The sequence below is a fragment of the Ascaphus truei genome, chromosome 4, assembly GCF_040206685.1.
Source record: "Ascaphus truei isolate aAscTru1 chromosome 4, aAscTru1.hap1, whole genome shotgun sequence".
NCBI lineage: Eukaryota > Metazoa > Chordata > Amphibia > Anura > Ascaphidae > Ascaphus > Ascaphus truei.
This window is the reverse complement of record NC_134486.1, coordinates 32,485,383-32,503,764: the sequence shown is the minus strand read 5'-3', so window position 1 is coordinate 32,503,764 and position 18,382 is coordinate 32,485,383. Positions and strand designations below refer to the sequence as shown.

Below are 18,382 nucleotides of genomic sequence, written 5' to 3'. Positions count from 1 at the left end.
GTCACATATGGTGGAGAATGCGGGCAGAGCACTAGGGGGTCTGCGGGTTGAAGAACTTTGAAAGAAAAAAAAAAAAAAAAAAGTTTTTTCATCCTCTGCAAACAAGATGGAAGACGTGGTGGGTGCGCTGGTACGCAATGTCGCTGCCCAGAAAGACGCGAATGAAACCCAGCAACAGCTGTTAATAGCCCAGCAAGAAACTAATGCAAACCAGCAGCAGACGAATGCAGCCCAGCAACAGCTGCTAATAGCCCAGCAAGAGATTAATGCCAACCAGCAACAGGCGAATGCCAACCAGCAACAGGCGAATGCAAACCAGCAACAGACGAATGAAGCCCTGCAAAACGCGAATGCAAACCAGCAAGAGACAAACCGCTTGCTGAGAGAGGAGCAACAGCGGTTCGCTCAGGGCTTACAGCAGGAACTCGAGATCCTGAGGGGGACTATCAGTAACCTTCCACTGGCAGCGGCAGCCCCAGTTCCGAAAATGACCAGGGCAAGCCACTACCTTCAGAAGATGGGACCCTCGGATGATGTGGAAGCCTATCTTCTCACGTTTGAACGCACGGCACAGAGAGAGGGATGGCCAGAAGCTGAGTGGGCTGGTCTAATCGCACCCTTCCTAAGCGGCGAACCCCAGAATGCTTACTTTGATCTAGAGCCAGCCGAAGCTAACGTCTATGCAAAATTGAAGTTCGAGATCCTCGCCCGCCTCGGCGTAACCACGGCTGTTCGCGCCCAAAGGTTTCACGCATGGTCCTTCACGATGGATAAAGCCACCCGAAGCCAGATGTATGACCTCATCCACCTCGCCCGGAAGTGGCTACAACCCGAGATCAACTCAGCCAGCCACATCGTGGAACGGTTGGTCATGGACCAGTTCTTGAGGAAACTTCCCTCTGCCTTACGCCGTTGGGTCAGTCGGAGTGACCCCCACAATGCGGATGAGCTTGTGGCCCTCGTAGAAAGGTACAATGCAGCAGAAGAGCACCCGCAACCCACAGTCGTGGAGCAACCCCACTACCCGAGGTTCCAGGACTCTTCCAGAGATGGTAAAAGGGTACCGGGGTTAAGGGGCGCTGAAGAGCGGCGACCCCCTTCACGCAGCACAAGCAACAGTGGTTCGCACACTAAGGGCAATAGCCAATATGGGGAGCCGGGAAAAGGCTCTAAGTGGGACACAGACTATGTACCTAAATGTGTAAATTGTCATGAGAGGGGCCACACAGCAAAAATCTGCCCACTAAATGATGAGCCCATGCAATGCAACAGCGTGGAACCTTATTCGCTGTTGTCCCAATGTATGGGCCCTAGCCCAGAGGACCCCTTGAATAACCATCTGTGGGCATTTGTAAAGGTTAATGGTAAGAGGGTTCGGGCACTTCTTGACTCTGGGAGCATGGTCACACTAGTGTCCGAATACCTCTTGCCCATTAAGAAGAAACAGGGAAACAGTTCACAAAGAGTGGCAATTTGTTGTATACATGGGGATAATCATGAATATTCCACTGTTGATGTTTTTTTTTGAAACAGAGTTTGGTTCTTTAGATTTCAAGGTGGGTATTGTACCCAAACTGGCACATGATGTGTTAATAGGGACCGACTTTCCCCATTTTCTAAAAATGTGGTCCCCCGCTCAGAATAGCGCCCAGAGTTCAATAGCGGACCATAACGAAGTATTAGAAGAAACAAATCCTTTCCCTTTTTCAGAAATGGAGGTTGACGAGGGCCCAAATAAGAAGGGGGAAAAGGAGGAGTGCTGTAAAATTCCCTTCCCCATCACTACTTTGGTAGGGAATACCCCAAATCAAGATGTTGAGCAGACACTTACCACCCCAGAACCGGATAAGACCCTCGCTGACCTAGAGGTCAGTCCTGGGAGTTTTAAGAAGGCCCAGTGGGAGGACCCCACATTAGCGGTAGCAAGGGGAAATATACGGGACCAGAATAGTACTCCTGGCCAACCAGATAGGTCACTTGCTTACCCCTACTTCGAGGTAGAGAACGACCTAGTATATCGGGTTGATAAAAGGAAATCAGTTACAACTAAACAATTGTTGGTACCACAGACATTCCGTAACGTAGTATTACACCTCGCACATAGTCATCCATTGGGGGGACACCTAGGGGTGGAAAAGACAAAAGAAAAGGTTCTCCGAAGCTTCTATTGGCCTGGGGTTCTGGCAGAAATTACGAATTATTGTTCCTCATGCCCAGAATGTCAGATCACCGCCCCGTTCAAGGCGTACCGCAGCCCATTGGTACCCCTTCCCATAATAGAGGTACCATTTGACCGGATTGCTATGGATCTAGTAGGACCCCTAATAAAGTCTGCTAGGGGACATCAGCATATATTGGTAATATTAGATTATGCCACCCGATATCCGGAGGCAGTTCCCCTACGTAGCACCTCAGCTAAAAACATAGCAAAAGAGTTAGTAGTTCTGTTTTCCCGGGTCGGGATTCCTAAAGAGATTCTATTTGACCAGGGAACACCATTTATGTCCCAAGTAACGAAAGAGCTATGTAAACTCCTAAAAATCAAGCATCTCAGAACCTCAGTCTATCATCCACAAACAGATGGTTTAGTGGAAAGGTTCAATAAAACCTTAAAGAGCATGTTACGGCGGGCGGTTGATAAAGATGGGAAAAACTGGGATTGTTTGTTACCGTACCTGTTATTTGCCATTAGGGAAGTTCCCCAATCATCCACAGGCTTCTCCCCGTTTGAACTATTGTATGGCCGACACCCAAGGGGCTTACTGGATATAGCCAAAGAGACTTGGGAACACGAGGTTACCCCTTACAGAAGTGTAATAGAGCATGTTGCCCAGATGCAGGACCGCATTGCTGCAGTCCTACCCATAGTGAGGGAACACATGGAGAAAGCTCAAGAAGCACAGAGGAATACATATAATAAGGGTGCTAGGGTCAGAATTTTTTCTCCAGGTGATAGGGTACTAGTTCTGGTTCCCACCGTGGAGAGTAAATTCCTTGCTAAATGGCATGGGCCATATGAGGTCTTGGAAAGAGTGGGAGAAGTAAATTATAAGGTAAGACAGCCAGGTAGGAGGAAACCTGAGCAAATTTACCATATAAACCTACTCAAGCCCTGGAAAGATAGAGAAGTCTTGTTAACCCTAGTATCCCCAGGTCCGTCAGAGAATCAAGAAACTGACCCAGAGGTTAGCATAGCTGAAACCCTGTCTGTTCATCAGAAACGAGAGGTTCAGAATTTAGTGAGAAGAAACAAAGAAATCTTCTCTATACGGCCAGGTAGAACTAGCGTAATTGAACATGACCTAGTCTCTGAACCGGGGGTCCGAGTTAACCTTAAACCGTACCGAATCCCAGAGGCCAAAAGAAAGGCTATAAGTTTAGAGGTTAAAAAAATGCTAAAACTAGGTGTAATTGAGGAATCCCAAAGTGGGTGGAACAGCCCTATAGTCTTAGTCCCAAAGCCAGATGGTACAACAAGGTTTTGTAATGACTACCGGAAACTAAACGCGGTGTCAAAATTTGATACTTATCCTATGCCCAGGGTAGATGAACTTGTAGAGAGACTGGGCAAAGCCCGATATCTCACAACCCTAGACCTAACAAAAGGGTACTGGCAGGTTCCCCTCACAGAAAGGGCAAAAGAAAAGACAGCCTTCTCAACCCCAGACGGCCTCTTTCAGTATAAGGTGTTGCCTTTTGGCTTACATGGAGCTCCCGCCACATTCCAAAGAATGATGGATAAAATTTTAAAACCACATGCTCGGTATGCTGCCGCCTACCTGGATGATGTGGTAATCCATAGTGAAGATTGGCAATCCCACCTTCCAAAGGTCCAAGCTGTGCTTGACGCAGTCCGGTCTGCTGGACTAACTGCTAACCCCGCTAAATGCACTATTGGTCTGGAGGAGGCCAAGTATCTGGGATATTCTATTGGCAGAGGTTTACTCAAACCCCAAACACTCAAAGTGGAGGCGATACAAAATTGGCAAAGGCCAGTTACAAAAAAACAAGTAAGGACCTTTTTGGGGTTAATTGGGTACTATAGAAGGTTTATTCCCAATTTTGCAACTAAGGCAACCCCACTAACTGACCTCACAAAAGCAAGAGGACCGCTAATGGTAAAGTGGTCCCCGGAAACCGAACAGGCCTTTAGAAGCCTGAAAGAAGCTCTCTGTGCCCAACCAGTGTTGGTCACACCTGACTTCTCCAAAGAGTTCGTAGTCCAAACCGACGCATCTGAGGTAGGGCTGGGGGCGGTACTCTCCCAGGAGTCTCAAGGTGAGGAGCACCCCATCCTTTATTTAAGTAGGAAACTAAATCCCCAGGAGAAAAATTACTCCATAGTAGAGAAAGAGTGTCTCGCAATAAAGTGGGCTGTAGAGACGCTCAAATACTATCTGTTGGGGAGAAAATTCCGGTTGGTCACAGATCATGCACCCCTTACCTGGATGTGTCAAAACAGGGAAAAGAATGATAGAGTGACCAGGTGGTTCCTAAGCCTACAACCCTTTAAATGTTCTGTGGAACACAGGTCAGGGCACAAACATGGCAATGCTGACGGGTTGTCAAGGATGCACTCCCTAATATCCATGGTCGCTCATCCCTCGAGGTCTGAGCTGGGGGGGAGGATATGTGACAGAAACCAGGGGATGGTAATAAATTCCGTATATAGGGCTCCCAGGATACTAGACAGTTTCTATCCTGTTTGGCCTGGGAGTGCAGCCTTATAATACATACACTCCATCCCACAGTTTGGCAAGCGCTGGAACTGAGGGATGAGAGATCCAGACCAGAGTTTGTCTGCTGCCTGATTTCTGTCACCTGTCATGCTAATTAGGAATCAGGTATGAAAGACTGATTCCCTGTTTGCTCTGGTCTCTCCACAAGAGCCAGGAGGCTGGAAGGCTGCTGAACTACAGAGGGGAGAAGCCTCTTTCCCAAACAGGTTCAATCTTTCTGTTCATTTGTGTAAGATTGCAAAAGTACCTTGTTTTGTTGTTGGGAGTGGAAAAGCCACTTCCAACCCTGAGTCAGGGATATCTAAGTTAAGTTATCGCTCAGGTGAGCAGCTTTTGTTTTGATCTGTTTTCTGTTGTATGCACTGTGGCAGTCTCAGTGCCTGGGACTGAATAAACCAGGCATAGCCTGTTTAAAGGAACAGTACGTGACGCCTCATCATTTAACCTACCCTAAAAGACCGTGTTCTAAACAGTCCCGGACAAACGACGGAGCCCCGGAGTAAGCCGTTTGTTACAATACAGACACACGCACATGCACATACACACACACACACACACACACACACACACATAGATCCCACACACACACACACACACACACACACACACACACACACACACACACACACACACACATAGAACACACACACACACACACACAGATCACACACACACAGGTCACACACACACACACAGATCACACACACACCCCCACGCCCAACTTTTTCTTGTCCCCTCTTGCCCCGTCTTGCCTCCTCTCTCCCATGCCTGCTTTTGCCTCCTCTCATGTCCCCTCTTGAACCCGCTCTCTCTTCCCCCCTCGCACACCCGCTCTTGCCCCTCTCTCGCGCCCGCTCTTGTCCTCTCGCCCAGTTTCTCTCGTGCCCGCTCTTTCCCCCTCTCTCCCCTCTCCTAGTGATCCCCTCTCTCTTGTGATCTATATATCTTGTGCCCCCCTCTCTTGTCCCCTCTCTTTTGTGATCTATATATGTCGTGATCCCCCTCTCTCGTGATCTATCTATATATATATATATATAATATATATACACTGCTTCATCTGGGAATGAAAGCTTTCCCTCAAAAGTAAAGGAAAAGCAAGAGTTAAATAAGAAATACATCTTATTCATGTCACTTCAAATTAAGCAGAATGAATTAAGACTATTGTATACTGCGAAGTCTAAGAATAGAAGCACTGCGAAAATAATATACTGTATAACAGTACAGATGAAAAGACTAACTAAAATGACAAGAATAATGGGAGGGAGCAGAACATATAAACCATAATAAAATAGAGAACAGACAAAGAACAACACCACAATTAGATATAAGCAAAAATAAGTTTTATGCATATAAATTAAAAATAGATAAAAAATGAAGGGCACATGGTTAAAAAAATAAGGTTATAATAATCTTACAATTTTTTTTAAGTGATTTGCATGAACTTTATATATATATATATATATATATATATATATATATATATATATATATATATATAAACAGGGTAGGTCAAATGTAACTTATCAGTTGTGTTGTAACATATGTATAGTAATTGTTGCAACCAAAATAGCCTTGTGGTTTGGAAGGAAGCCAGCTAAGGGGTTGATGTAGAATTGTAGATTATCTCTAGAAGCACTTAGAGATACAGATGCAGCGGCTGTTATTCAAACAAATCACGGCGCCGTTTTCGTGTGCGCTGCTGTACTTCACGCGGCATTAACGTGGCCAATCGCCCCAGGCACACGTGTTTATCGCGGGTGCTGTGTTTGAATTTCCTGTATTCTGTTTCTTTGGGTGCAATGAAAGGAATGAACTGTAATGTGTACAGTACTGTGCTACTGTGTCAATTTCAGGTGTTTAAAAACCAGAACACTAAAATGCCATTTTCTGCACTCGTGTCTTAAGGCGGTACAGTTGGAAGAAATCACGCGCCGTGACATGGGTATTCCGAGGTATACAACGTGTGAAGTGTTCGAAAGCGTAAGTCTTAGCAAAATTTTAAATTCAAGCGCTCAAGGGATCGCATGGCCGGTCACGTGAGCGATTCGCCCAATGAGGGCGAACCAGCTCTGTGACGTCACAGACCCCCCCCCCCCCCCCCCAGCACACCCCCGGACGGTGCGCGGACCAAGGCGAGGAAAAGCACCCGCTTTCCCTCAGCCTCCGCACGCTGCAGTCATATGGACGAAGCCTTATTCTGGTTGGTCCTGAATGGCTAACCAGATGCTGTACTTACTGATTAACTGATTGCCAAACGGTTTTAAAATATATATGGTCTGAACTGGAGAAGCAAATTCTGAAACGCTGGAGGAAGACACGCCTGCCACAAGGTGTGTTACAGTGCGACAATTACCCTTGTTCTTTGTGCTTTTCTTGAACTTGAACTGCCCTTTCTGGAAAAAGGGCAAAACTTTGTTATGGGCTGTTTAGCTGGACTATTCTTAGATGGTTTTTTTTTGTTACTTTACCCCTATGCTGAATATGCCAGACGCAGCTGCAGCCAGAGGTAGGGGGGAGAGGGGGGACCAGGGGACCCAGACTATACTATTATTTATGGTGCTACATATCTCATATGAATCAGTACAGTGACTCAATCTCAGAATCACTCCTTACACATGTAAACAAACTATACCCAACAGTGCGAACGCTGCGCAAACAAATAATAACTTTTATCTCTGTCCGGCCTCCCAATCATGGGGTATTGGCCTGTAGATCTTGGTGTTCTAGCACAATCATTGGAGCTCATAAACTGTGTGTGTGTTGCAGGCCTGGTGCTTCACAAAGATCAACCTGTGATGGCAATATAACTGCAGCTTATATCCTTTGTGGGTTAGCTCACCCACTCCAGCCTGGTGTAATTCTGCACAGCTGGTCTCTCTAATCTCACTGTAGTAGCCTCTGTCTGCCTGCTGCCCTCTGCACTATCAGGCCCTGGTCTCTGCTGGGCCCTGCTGCATGCACTGGTCAAGTGGGTCAACTCTCTCTCTGCAGTTCCCTCTCTCTAAGGGGTCCTGCATGGACCCTCTGTGCAGGATGGGCACACCCTCACTCGCTTAGCTCCCTTTTCAACTGTCATTCCACTGGCTAAGCACAGTCACATGGTCCAGTGGAATGTAATTCTTAAAGGGGCCATGTCCTGTGCTGATAGCAGACACAGGGGGTTACATCTACTTTTAAATTACTTACAGTACCTGACGAAGCACCCATGGCAGAGGCCTTTAAAGATAACGGACTGCATTTCTACTACATAGCTACTTTGATTACGCCTTGGTATATACAGAGTCAAATAATTTGATTAATACAGTACCTCTGCCTTCTCATTTCCAAAATAATTTGCCTGCCCATTTCACATGGAAAGGGTACTACAGAATAGCCTCTTTTTTTTATATATATATCATTTTGTTATTAATCTAATTGAATAACTTTTTAGGGTTGATCTTACTTTCTATTGCAATTCTTTTTCATTTGAAATAATTTGATTTGCCCTTTTGCAACTTTTGTTACATTCCTTATAATTCTGATATGATGCCTTGTGGATTTTGCTTTTCTAAAATGAGGAATGTTGGGTGGTCCCAATATAATATGTTTTTGGCTAAAATTATGTGAAATGAGACCATGTTACGATCACTGTTTCCCAAATGTTACCTCATTTTAATATTTGCTGTTATCTCTGCATTGTTTCATTTTAATGGGAATGTAACGGGTTTAAAATATAAAATGTAACAAAGGGGCCAGTGGCTGCGGGGGGGGGCAGTGGTTGCGGGGGGCCCGGTGGATGCGGGGGCTTGAGGTGTTGTGGGGGGGGGGGGGCTGGTGGCTGCGGGGGTTAGTGGTGTTGCGGGGGCTGCAGTGCTGCTGGGGGGGCCAGTGGCTGGTGGATGGCGGCGGCTCTGCCCCGCTGTAGGGACCTGTCTGTCCCATGCTGGCTGCTTGCGCGCCGGGCCTCCCTCTCACGCACGCCGGAAGCTTAGCCCAGCTGATTTACGGCGCTGCCATCAGAGACACACGACACCGGGTGCAGCTTTTTAAAATTTTATTAATTAACTGGCCCGGCTGGGCCCCCTGACTCACGGGGCCCGGGACGCCAACACCGCCCCCCCCCCCCCTTGTTGGCGGGTCTGAGTACCATATAGGTACAAATACAGATTGTACCAAACAGAATGAATACTTTGTGCTCTACTGCAGTACCTGTACAATACACACTACCAAACATGTACGCTATGTGTCCTTGTAACCCTCCCACCTCCATCATAGATATGTATTCTCCTCCCACCTGGCTACTTATTTATACCTCTCACTCCTGCCGTCCTAAACTCATCACATCACACACAGAGCAGGGACATCATGTCAGGTGTCGCTGCTAAAGTAGCCAAAGACAGAGCCGTAGCTGAGGGACTCGGCACCAACAAGAATGCTGTGAAATACCTCAACCAGGATTTTGAGGAGCTGAGGGCACAGTGCTTGGCATCTAAGACTCTATTTACAGATGAAAAGTTCCCCGCGTGCCCTTCTGCCCTGGGATACAAGGACCTGGGACCAAACTCTCCCAAAACACAAGGGGTGGTCTGGAAGAGACCCTCGGTAAGGCTGCTTTATATGAACTGTTCCATACGGGTTTCGGTGTCTGTAATACTTTCTTTTTGTGTGTGTGCTGATCTTGGGTAAATCACTGGGCCAGAAAATAACATGCAAATGGGCATTTTTTATAATGTTAAGCAGAATTCCAGTACCTCCTGTGCGTCAGGGATATTTGTTCTGACAGTGTAATTTTCTGGACACATAACCCTGGTTACATTAAATATTAACCGTTAGACATGATGAAAAAGATGTTCCACTGCTAAGTGCTTTCACTTTAAGGGAACTACAGTATATACTGGTCAGGGACAATATGCAATGGAATCGGGTGTAGCACTCTGTCTATATAATACAGAGAAGTCCAACTTGTTTTCGAGACCAGTCATGCTGCACCTCTTCTTACAAATTACTGTATGTGCTGACTGCCTCGAGCTGCAAATACCTTCACCGTGTTACATTAGAAAGGGAATCCCACAGTTGGTCTTGACCTTTCAGTCTTAGATGAGCCAGAAACACATAGTTATGTGATATCATATGGCATTATACTAACCAACTCTCCCTATTTATCAGGGATGTTCCCCATCTGATTTTCAGCTGAATCATTGATTTTCTACTGGAAATAATTGCCTCACCCAATGCATATTATTGGAACTACCGTGTGTTTTAGACATTCCCCACCTTTTCATCCCAATCTTTCTAAACGTAGCCTTCCAGTTCACATCCTTGTCCGTATGAGTGGTGTTTGTTACACTGATAACATGGTTTTCTTTACAAAAAAATAAATAATAAATACCGGTAATTTAAAGAAAAGATAACACAGGAAAGTGCTTGACGCTGTAGATCTTTTACCTTAATAATGTATGTTTAGTGCAAATCTGTTCCAGCCACATTCTTTTACCAATAGAGCACTACATTTACTAATCCAAGTGACTTGTTAATGGTCTGTACTTTGTATTTCAAGAAAAAGGCTCCAATTAATACCAGAGTTTGAAGGGTAAATATTCTGATGCTGAATTGCACTCTACACAGTAATGTCATTTGGGGGCAAAAGATGTACTTAATAAGAAAGGACCTTTTATCTCGTGCTAATTCTTATTTTTATGAACACAATTATTTTGGGTAGCACTTCAATGTGGGAATTGTCCCCGAACACATAAAACATGACTTAATCCGATCCTTAAAAATAAAAAGTGAGAACTGCTAAAGAAAAATAAAAAGCCAAACACTTTGCAAATGCTCACTGATTTTATTCACAAATGTGTATATCATAAGTTGCATATTCTTGCTTGGTGCTACTGTACCTCTATGTAGCCATGTTTAAAAATGGTATACAGTTCTTTCTCATGCTGGCAGTAAGCCTGGTAAGTATACAGGATTGCCAGCATCAATCATGGAGGTTTGCCCTCACACCCTGGTGAGGTGTCATATGTACTCAAGGGGAGTGGTAACATGCTCTGAGTCCACTGTTAGTGACATAAGAGGTTTGGCTATTTCCTAAGTCTATATAAGACACAGCACTGTCTAAAGTTAGAGGAGTTCTGAAGTAGAAGTTGGAGAGTGTGGTTCTATAGTAGCAGTTCAAGGTTATTCAAGGTCTGCAGCAGTGAGGCTGGCAGGCACAGAGAAAGTGTCTACACTGTGTCCAGGGATCTGGCACAGGTGGTAATCTCCCTGAAGGGAGAGGTGACCCAACACCATTAGGAGGAAGGACCTTCTGAAGGGATGGGCATTGCAAGAATGAGCGGCTAAGCTGATCGCTGCGAGGGGCAGTCTGCCTATCATGTCAATAAAGATGCCCAGTTTCACCAGAACCCTCATGTGTGAGTGTGGAGTTACTCAGCAGAGGAAAGCACCAAGAAGGAGGTCCTCATCAGAACCATCTCCCTGCGGACGCAGAGATCATGATGAGGTGGAGGCGCTGCACTGGATGTAGGTAGGACTCAAGCACACTACCTCAGCTGCCTGTCTTGCTGATATCCCCACCAACATCATGCGGGAGACTCAGGAGTCCTGTAGCCAACAGGTGCACCACCAGACACATCCATGTAATGGGGACTGGTTAGACTACAGGGGCCAATCTGAGATTGGGTATGTCAGGAGGGTCCAGAAAGACCGTTACATCTACATTTATGAATATTAACAATATAAAATGTATAGTAGACTTTCCATCTGTATTATTTATAATGAGATATGTTATTAGAAAGAAATTGTTAGGATCTCAAAAGAAATAAATTTCAATATAAAAGGAAAGTACATTTTGTGGAGTTCCTTGTTGAACTCTAAAAGGTAAGAGGATGAGGTCTCTGCGCTCTTCATCATCTCGCCCTAAAACCGGCCACCTTGATGCTATTCTCTCACATCTCCCCCACACCCTCTCTGGCACACACAGCCCCACCTTAACTCACCTTTTTAACCTCGCTCTCACCTCTTGCACAGTCCTATCTTCTTTCAAACATGCACTCCTCACGCCTATTCTAAAGAAGCCCTAAAGTGACTCAGCCTCCCCCTCCAAATACCACCCTATCTCTCTTCTCCCCTTTGCCTCCAAGCTACTTGAGTGACTTGTATCCAACCACCCGACTCCCTTTCTTTCTCCCAACTCCCTGCTTGTCTCTTTTCAATCTGGTTTCCGTCCTTTCCACTCCACCGAGACAGCACTGACCAAAAGTGACCAATGACCTACCCACAGCTAAATCTAAGGGTCATTTCTCCCTATCAATTCTCCTGGATCTCTCTGCTGCCTTTGACACTGTTGATCATTGTAGGAAAAAAGTGTGCCAGGACCTCAAGAGAAAGAAATCTCCATATAAAAGTAAGCTACCCTACGTGGAGTTCCTTGTTGAACTCTAAAAGGTTCTGAGACTCCGTCCCACACAAACTGAGCCATTTAGAGCCACAGTTATTGTGAGCAGCTTTTATTTCCGAGCAAGGCAGTTCTAATGCAGCTTAACTCACCTGTTTTCTCCTTGTCAAATCTATTTAGTGCAAAGTGCAGTGATTCTCAGCCAGGGTTCCGGGAACCCTGGGCTTCCATGTAGCTGTCCCAGGGGTTCCGCCTAGCCACCCACAGCAGCTTTCCTGGCTCTCCTTCCCCCGGCTCTCCCCCTCCCTCCCTCCGGCTCTCCCCTGCTCTCCCACCTCCCCCCGGCTTCCCCCCCCATGCCCGCTCACAGCCGCGCTCTAGCAGTGCGGCACTTCCGAGTGCGTGCGTGCGTGTGTGCAGTCCTCACCTTCTGGCCCTAGCCGCCTGCTGCTCGCAGCCACATCCTGCATGCCTCCGCCACCGCCTGAGGTATGGGGGGGAGAGAGGGAGATGGGAGATGCGGGGGGGAGGGGGAGATACAGTGGGGAGGAGATGCACGAGGGGGGAAGATGGAAGATGCAGGGGGTGTGATATGAGGGGGATGCAGGGGGTGGATGTGATATGAGGGGGATGCAGGGGGTGGGGGTGATATGAGGGAGATGGGAGATGTGTGTGTGGGGGTGATATGAGGAAGATGGAAGATGCAGGGGGGGTGTTATGAGGGGGATGCAGGGGTGGGTGTGATATGAGGGGGATGCAGGGGGTGGAGGTGATATGAGGGAGATGGGAGATGTGGGGGGGGGGGTGATATGAGGGAGATGGGAGATACAGGGGGGTATATGAGGGAGATATGAGGATGATGATGGGTGTTGGGGAAGATATGAGGATGATGATGGGTGCTGGGGGAGATAGATGATGATGATGAAGGGTGCTGAGAGGAGAGGAGACGGAGAGTCTGTGAGGGGATGTTGAACCGCCCTGGCGCAGGCCATGAGCCCCAGGCCCAGTTAGCCCTGAGTCACGGTAGAGACAAGCAGAGCTAGGGATTGCCTTAGTGAGGTTCCTGTTCCCATAGTATCTTTAGACCTTGATCGGGACTATACTTTTGAGCGGGAGGTCTGGGCTCAACGGTACCATTCATTCACTCGAGACACAGTGGCTGCGCAGTCACACATACACACATATAGTGGCTTATAAAGAGCGGGAGGACTAATCCGTTAAGAATCGGACCCGGGGTGGGATCACCCGGTGGAGGGTGTGGGAAGTATTATTGGCGTCCGCCGTGGCGCATGTTTGTGGGGCGTCCGCCGTGGCGCAAGATAGTGCTGGCGTCCGCCGTGGCGCGATATGTAAAGCATATATATGTTGGGATGTTATGGTATGTAATTAACTATGAGCTTTGTTTGCAAGTAAAGGAGGTTGTTATAGAACTTGGCTGTGTGAGTGTAATTCTTGCATATACGTCCTGTGAAGACCCACTCCCCCGTTGGCGGGAGCTATCGCAGGTGGAGGGGCTGCACTCGTAATACCTATTGCACGCACCCCAGGCTCTCCGTGGCAGAGACTTAGGCCCTGTGAGCCTACAGGTAACACAGCACAGAGTAGCGGCTTGCTAGTGATAGGAAGCAGGGCTACATTTGGAGGCGCTGCTGAGATCTTAGACCTGGAGTGCCCCTCGAACCTAAATTGTTACCACCATGGCTCTGCCTACCCGTCACGAGATACGAGACTGGGCCCGCCAAGTACGCAAGCCTACCCGTCGCGCCGTAGCGCTGGCCCGAGTGCCCATGGCCTTACCCTTAGAAACTTTACAGACGGCCTTGCGACAACTCCCGGGTTTTGCCAAAGCTCGCCTGGTAGATGTACTTGTAGATCACGACTAAATGGAATACCTTGCTTGTGGACTGTCAGCGCAACCTGTTAGCGCTCGAACCTGCCGTTCCTCAATCTCTGGCCCTGCCGAATGCACCGCCCGGTGGTAGTCCTTTTGTCTACCCCCTCCGGGATCCCCTCGTACGTCCGTTGGATGAGGACGACCCCATCCTCCCTTTTGCTCACTATGCTGCGAGCGACGTCGGTAGCTGCCGGTCCGTGTCTAGTGATCCAGGATCAAGCGCCTCTGCTGAGGCTGGAGTGAGTAGTAATATGCTGCAGAAACTCAATGACAAGATAGACCAGTTATCTAGCCCCCCCAGTTTGCCGCCGCTAGTCGGAGCGCTTACATTAGCCACCCACACCCAGAACTACCGGAAGCTAAAAGCCTTCTCGGGGACCCTCCCTGTGCCTACCGGGGAAGATGGGGTAGAAACTTGGAAAGAGAACACGCGGGGAGTGATGGAAGAGTGGTCGTGCACCAATGTGGTAAAAAGACAGACTCATGGAGTGCCTGCGGCCCCCAGCGGCCACTCTGATCAGTATACACCGCGAGCAGTACCCCGATCTAACCTCCCGCTTGATGATAGAGTTCCTGGCAGAAGCCTATAGTGCGAAAGAGGATGACGGGGCGTTGTGGGCCAAGTACTATGCCATAAATCAGAGAGAGGGGGAAGAGCTGTCCGCCTATATACACCGCGTGCAAATATCTCTCGGGCAGTTGCTGCATTATAAATATGTGCTACCCTCACAGATGAATGAATATCTCCGTAAGCAGTACCTCCGCGGATCCAGTCCTACTCACCCAATAGCCAGCATGATTCGTGATCACCTCACCCGGGGGCCCCCCCCCTCGTTCATCCAACTCCTGCAACAGGTGAAAGAACACGAGACGCATCTAATGCTACACTCCCCTCAGAAGCCGAAAACTAGCGGTAGCACTAAACCCAAAGGAAGTGCTGAAAAGAAGGAGGAGCCGCCGGACAAGCCTGGCTCAGAGAAACCGTATTTCGTGGGACGGTCGTCCCCTCCGCCTGATCGCCGGGCTACCCCCCGATATATGTCATGCTAAAAATGTGGGAAGCGGGGGCATCTATCCTACGACTGTCGTCTGGGCACTTCTCGACACCGGAGTCCCTCCCCCAAGAAGTTCCCTCCCCAGGCTATGGTCTGCGGGGTGTATGCGACGGATGCCGACCAAGCCGGGACCCCTTCCGGATGGGCAGAGCCAGGAGAAGATGGTAGTCGGGTGGGACCTGTAGCGTTGATCCGGGTCCTAGTGGGTGGAATCTACTCCTCTGCACTACTAGACACTGGATCCCAAGTCACCATCATATACAGAGGGTTCTATGATCGTCATCTTCAAAAGCGTCCGCTGCGACCGGCTGACCACATCAAGGTACGCGGGCTAAGCAATGACGACTACCCCATCTATCGGCTAGTGACCGTGGATCTGGAAATACAACAGCTCAACACGGGAAAATCTCACCCCATGAAGGTGGACGCTTTGGTGTGTCCAGAACCCCGAGATACCCCCAAGTACCCTATTATACTCGGTACCAATGCTGATATTGTGCAAGCGGTCATCCGGGCCTATCTACATGAGACTAAAGAGCTCCCCATGTCCAGCTTACAGCTGCAATTGGTTCAAGCAGACCCAGCCCCGCCCCCCTTTCCTTCGGATGACTACGGGCTGTTGTTCTGCGGACGGAGGGGTTTAACACGGCTTTTCCCAGGAGAAACGCAAAGAATCCCCGCTTGGTGTGCTTATGCGGAGCGCCTAGCCGAAGACCAGCAATTCTCGCTAGAGAGTACCCCAGGGGAGGATGTACGGCGAGGGTATCGGCTCATACCCAAATTCCGCCATTGGCAGGCCACCATTCCTCGACGGATTGATGTGATGGTACAGAATCTATCGCCCTTCCCCCTGGCCATCGATGTGGGGCAGCGGATAGGAAGGATCTATCCTGTTAGTTCAGTGGATGAAGCTGTGCAAGTAAACACGACCTGAGTGGAAGAAACAGGGATGGCCCTAGACTTCAATTTTGGCTCGTCCGAATTGCCTGGAGCCTGGAAGGAACGGTTACTGGTGGAACTGGAACAAAGACGATCCGTATTCTCTACCGGCGAGATGGATGTGGAGTGTAGTCGCAACGCCCAGCACACCATTTGCATGACGGATGAGAAGCCCTTCAGAGAGCGTTCCCGCCGACTCGCTCCCAGGGATGTGGAGGATGTGAGGGCGGCTATCAATGACATGGAAGCCGCCGGGATTGTCAAAGAATCCCGAAGTCCCTACGCCTCTCCTATAGTAGTTGTGAGAAAGAAAAATGGAACCGTAAGACTGTGTGTATCAGACGCTGAACAATCGGACGGTGCCGGATCAGTATAACCTCCCTCGCATAGAGGAGATCCTCGATACCTTACACGGGAGCCAGTGGTTCAGCGTACTGGACCTACGGTCTGGGTACTATCAAGTCCCTATGAGCCCCGAGGATCAAGAAAAGACAGCCTTCGTCTGCCCTTTGGGGTTTTATCAGTTCACCCGCATGCCCCAAGGCATATGCAGGGCACCAGCCACCTTCCAGCGGTTAATGGAGAAGACGTTGGGGGACCTCAACCCCCGAGAAAGCCTGGTGTACCTGGATGACATCATACTGTCGCGGCCGAGTTTATTCGAGCATTTGCCCGGTCTCAGCCGCGACAGTAACCTGGCGCGCGCCGGGATGTCCCGGGCGCGCGCCGAAGCCTCGGAGGAGAGGCCCGCCGATCAGGGCTTCCCCCTCTCCTCTCCGGGTCCGCCGGGTCCCCCGGGAACCCCCTGCCGCCGTCCCCCACATCGCGGGACACCAGGGCTCCCTCGGGAAGCCCTGGACGCGCGTGCACCCGATGACGCGTGACCGCGCATCGGTGACGCGCGGCACGCCGAGGGGAGTCCACTAGCAAGCCGGGAAATCTCCCGGCTTGCGGAACTGGCCGCACTCTAATAAAGTGTGCCGCCAGTGTAGTCTTCGGGAAAACCATGGAAGAACACGAAGTCCGTCTCTTGAAGATACTGAATAGACTGTCCCAAGAAGGCCTCAAACTATCTCTGGACAAATGTCGGTTCTGCCGGACCTCAGTGACGTATGTAGGACACATAGTGTCCGGCGCCGGAATTGTCACTGATCCCGCTAAAATAGAAGCTGTCGTTAACTGGCCTCGCCCGGAGAATGTGGGGGAGCTGTGCTCGTTCCTGGGATTCTGCGGCTACTATCGCAGATTTGTGGAGGGGTACTCACGTAGGGCCAAAGCCCTCAACAGCCTGCTCCGCATATACCCGTCGGAGGCGGGCCAGAAGACCAACTCTGCCAGACAGCCCTTCGGGGATAAATGGACCCCCGAGTGCGACCAAGCCTTCCACGACTTGAAGCAGAGCCTGACGGCTGCTCCGGTATTGGCCTACGCCAATCCCGAGCAACCCTACATCCTACACGTGGACGCCAGTCTGAGTGGCCTAGGAGCCGTGTTGCATCAAAAATATCCTGAGGGGTTGCGACCCGTAGCGTATATCAGCCGTAGTCTCACGGTCAGTGAGCAGAATTATCCGGTACACAAGCTCGAGTTCTTGGCTCTTAAGTTGGCTATAGTGGACAAACTTCGGGACTACCTGTATGGGGTGTCGTTCCAGGTACGCACCGACAACAATCCTCTCACTTACATCATGACCTCTGCCAAACTTCATGCGGCCGGACATCGCTGGCTGGCTGCGCTCTTCAATTACAACTTCACCTTGAAATACAAACCTGGGCCCTTGAACATTGGAGCTGATGCCTTGTCGAGGCGACCGGGGTAGATCCCTACACCCGACGAAGAGCAGTGGGAAGAGATTCCTGGACCCGGGATAAGAGCGCTCTGTTGCACGGCCGCCATCATAGATGAGAAAGTAGCCTTTTCGGAATTGTGGGTAGCTGACTCCCTAGGGTGCGCCTCTACCGCTATACCCGAAGCCTATCGTGACCCGAGTGGGATGCATGTTACCCCCGATCAAATCATTGCCTGGGAGGATATGGTACGTTACCAAGAACAAGATCCGGTCGCCGGGACTATCCATGATGCCATTCGACAAAATCGACGAGGCCTGCTCCGCCAGACTCCGGGAGATGTTGGAGGTATACTGATGCGGGAGGCAGACAAATTTGAAATCCAAGATAGGCTGTTGTACCGAGTGGTGAAATATCATGACCACCCGGGTCGCCGACAACTAGTGTTACCAAAACAACTACAATACTTAGTGTTGAAAGCTCTCCATGATGAACACGGACATCTGGGGATAGACAAGACTTTTGGACTAGTGAGAGATAGATTTTTTTGGCCAAAAATGAGAGAATCCGTGGAGCATCACTGTCATAGG

At 49.1% G+C, this 18,382-nt stretch overlaps 1 protein-coding gene across 1 annotated transcript in view; it reads left to right on the top strand.

The window, feature by feature from the left end:
* The first annotated feature begins 9,024 nt into the window (after positions 1-9,024).
* The window catches only part of LOC142492674 (calpain-8-like), a 66,924-nt gene continuing 57,566 nt past the window's right edge, over positions 9,025-18,382 (top strand). The window contains exon 1 of the mRNA XM_075595527.1: positions 9,025-9,320. Coding sequence (XP_075451642.1) covers positions 9,084-9,320 — 237 coding nt within the window. The 5' untranslated portion in view covers positions 9,025-9,083. The remainder of the gene's footprint in view (positions 9,321-18,382) is intronic.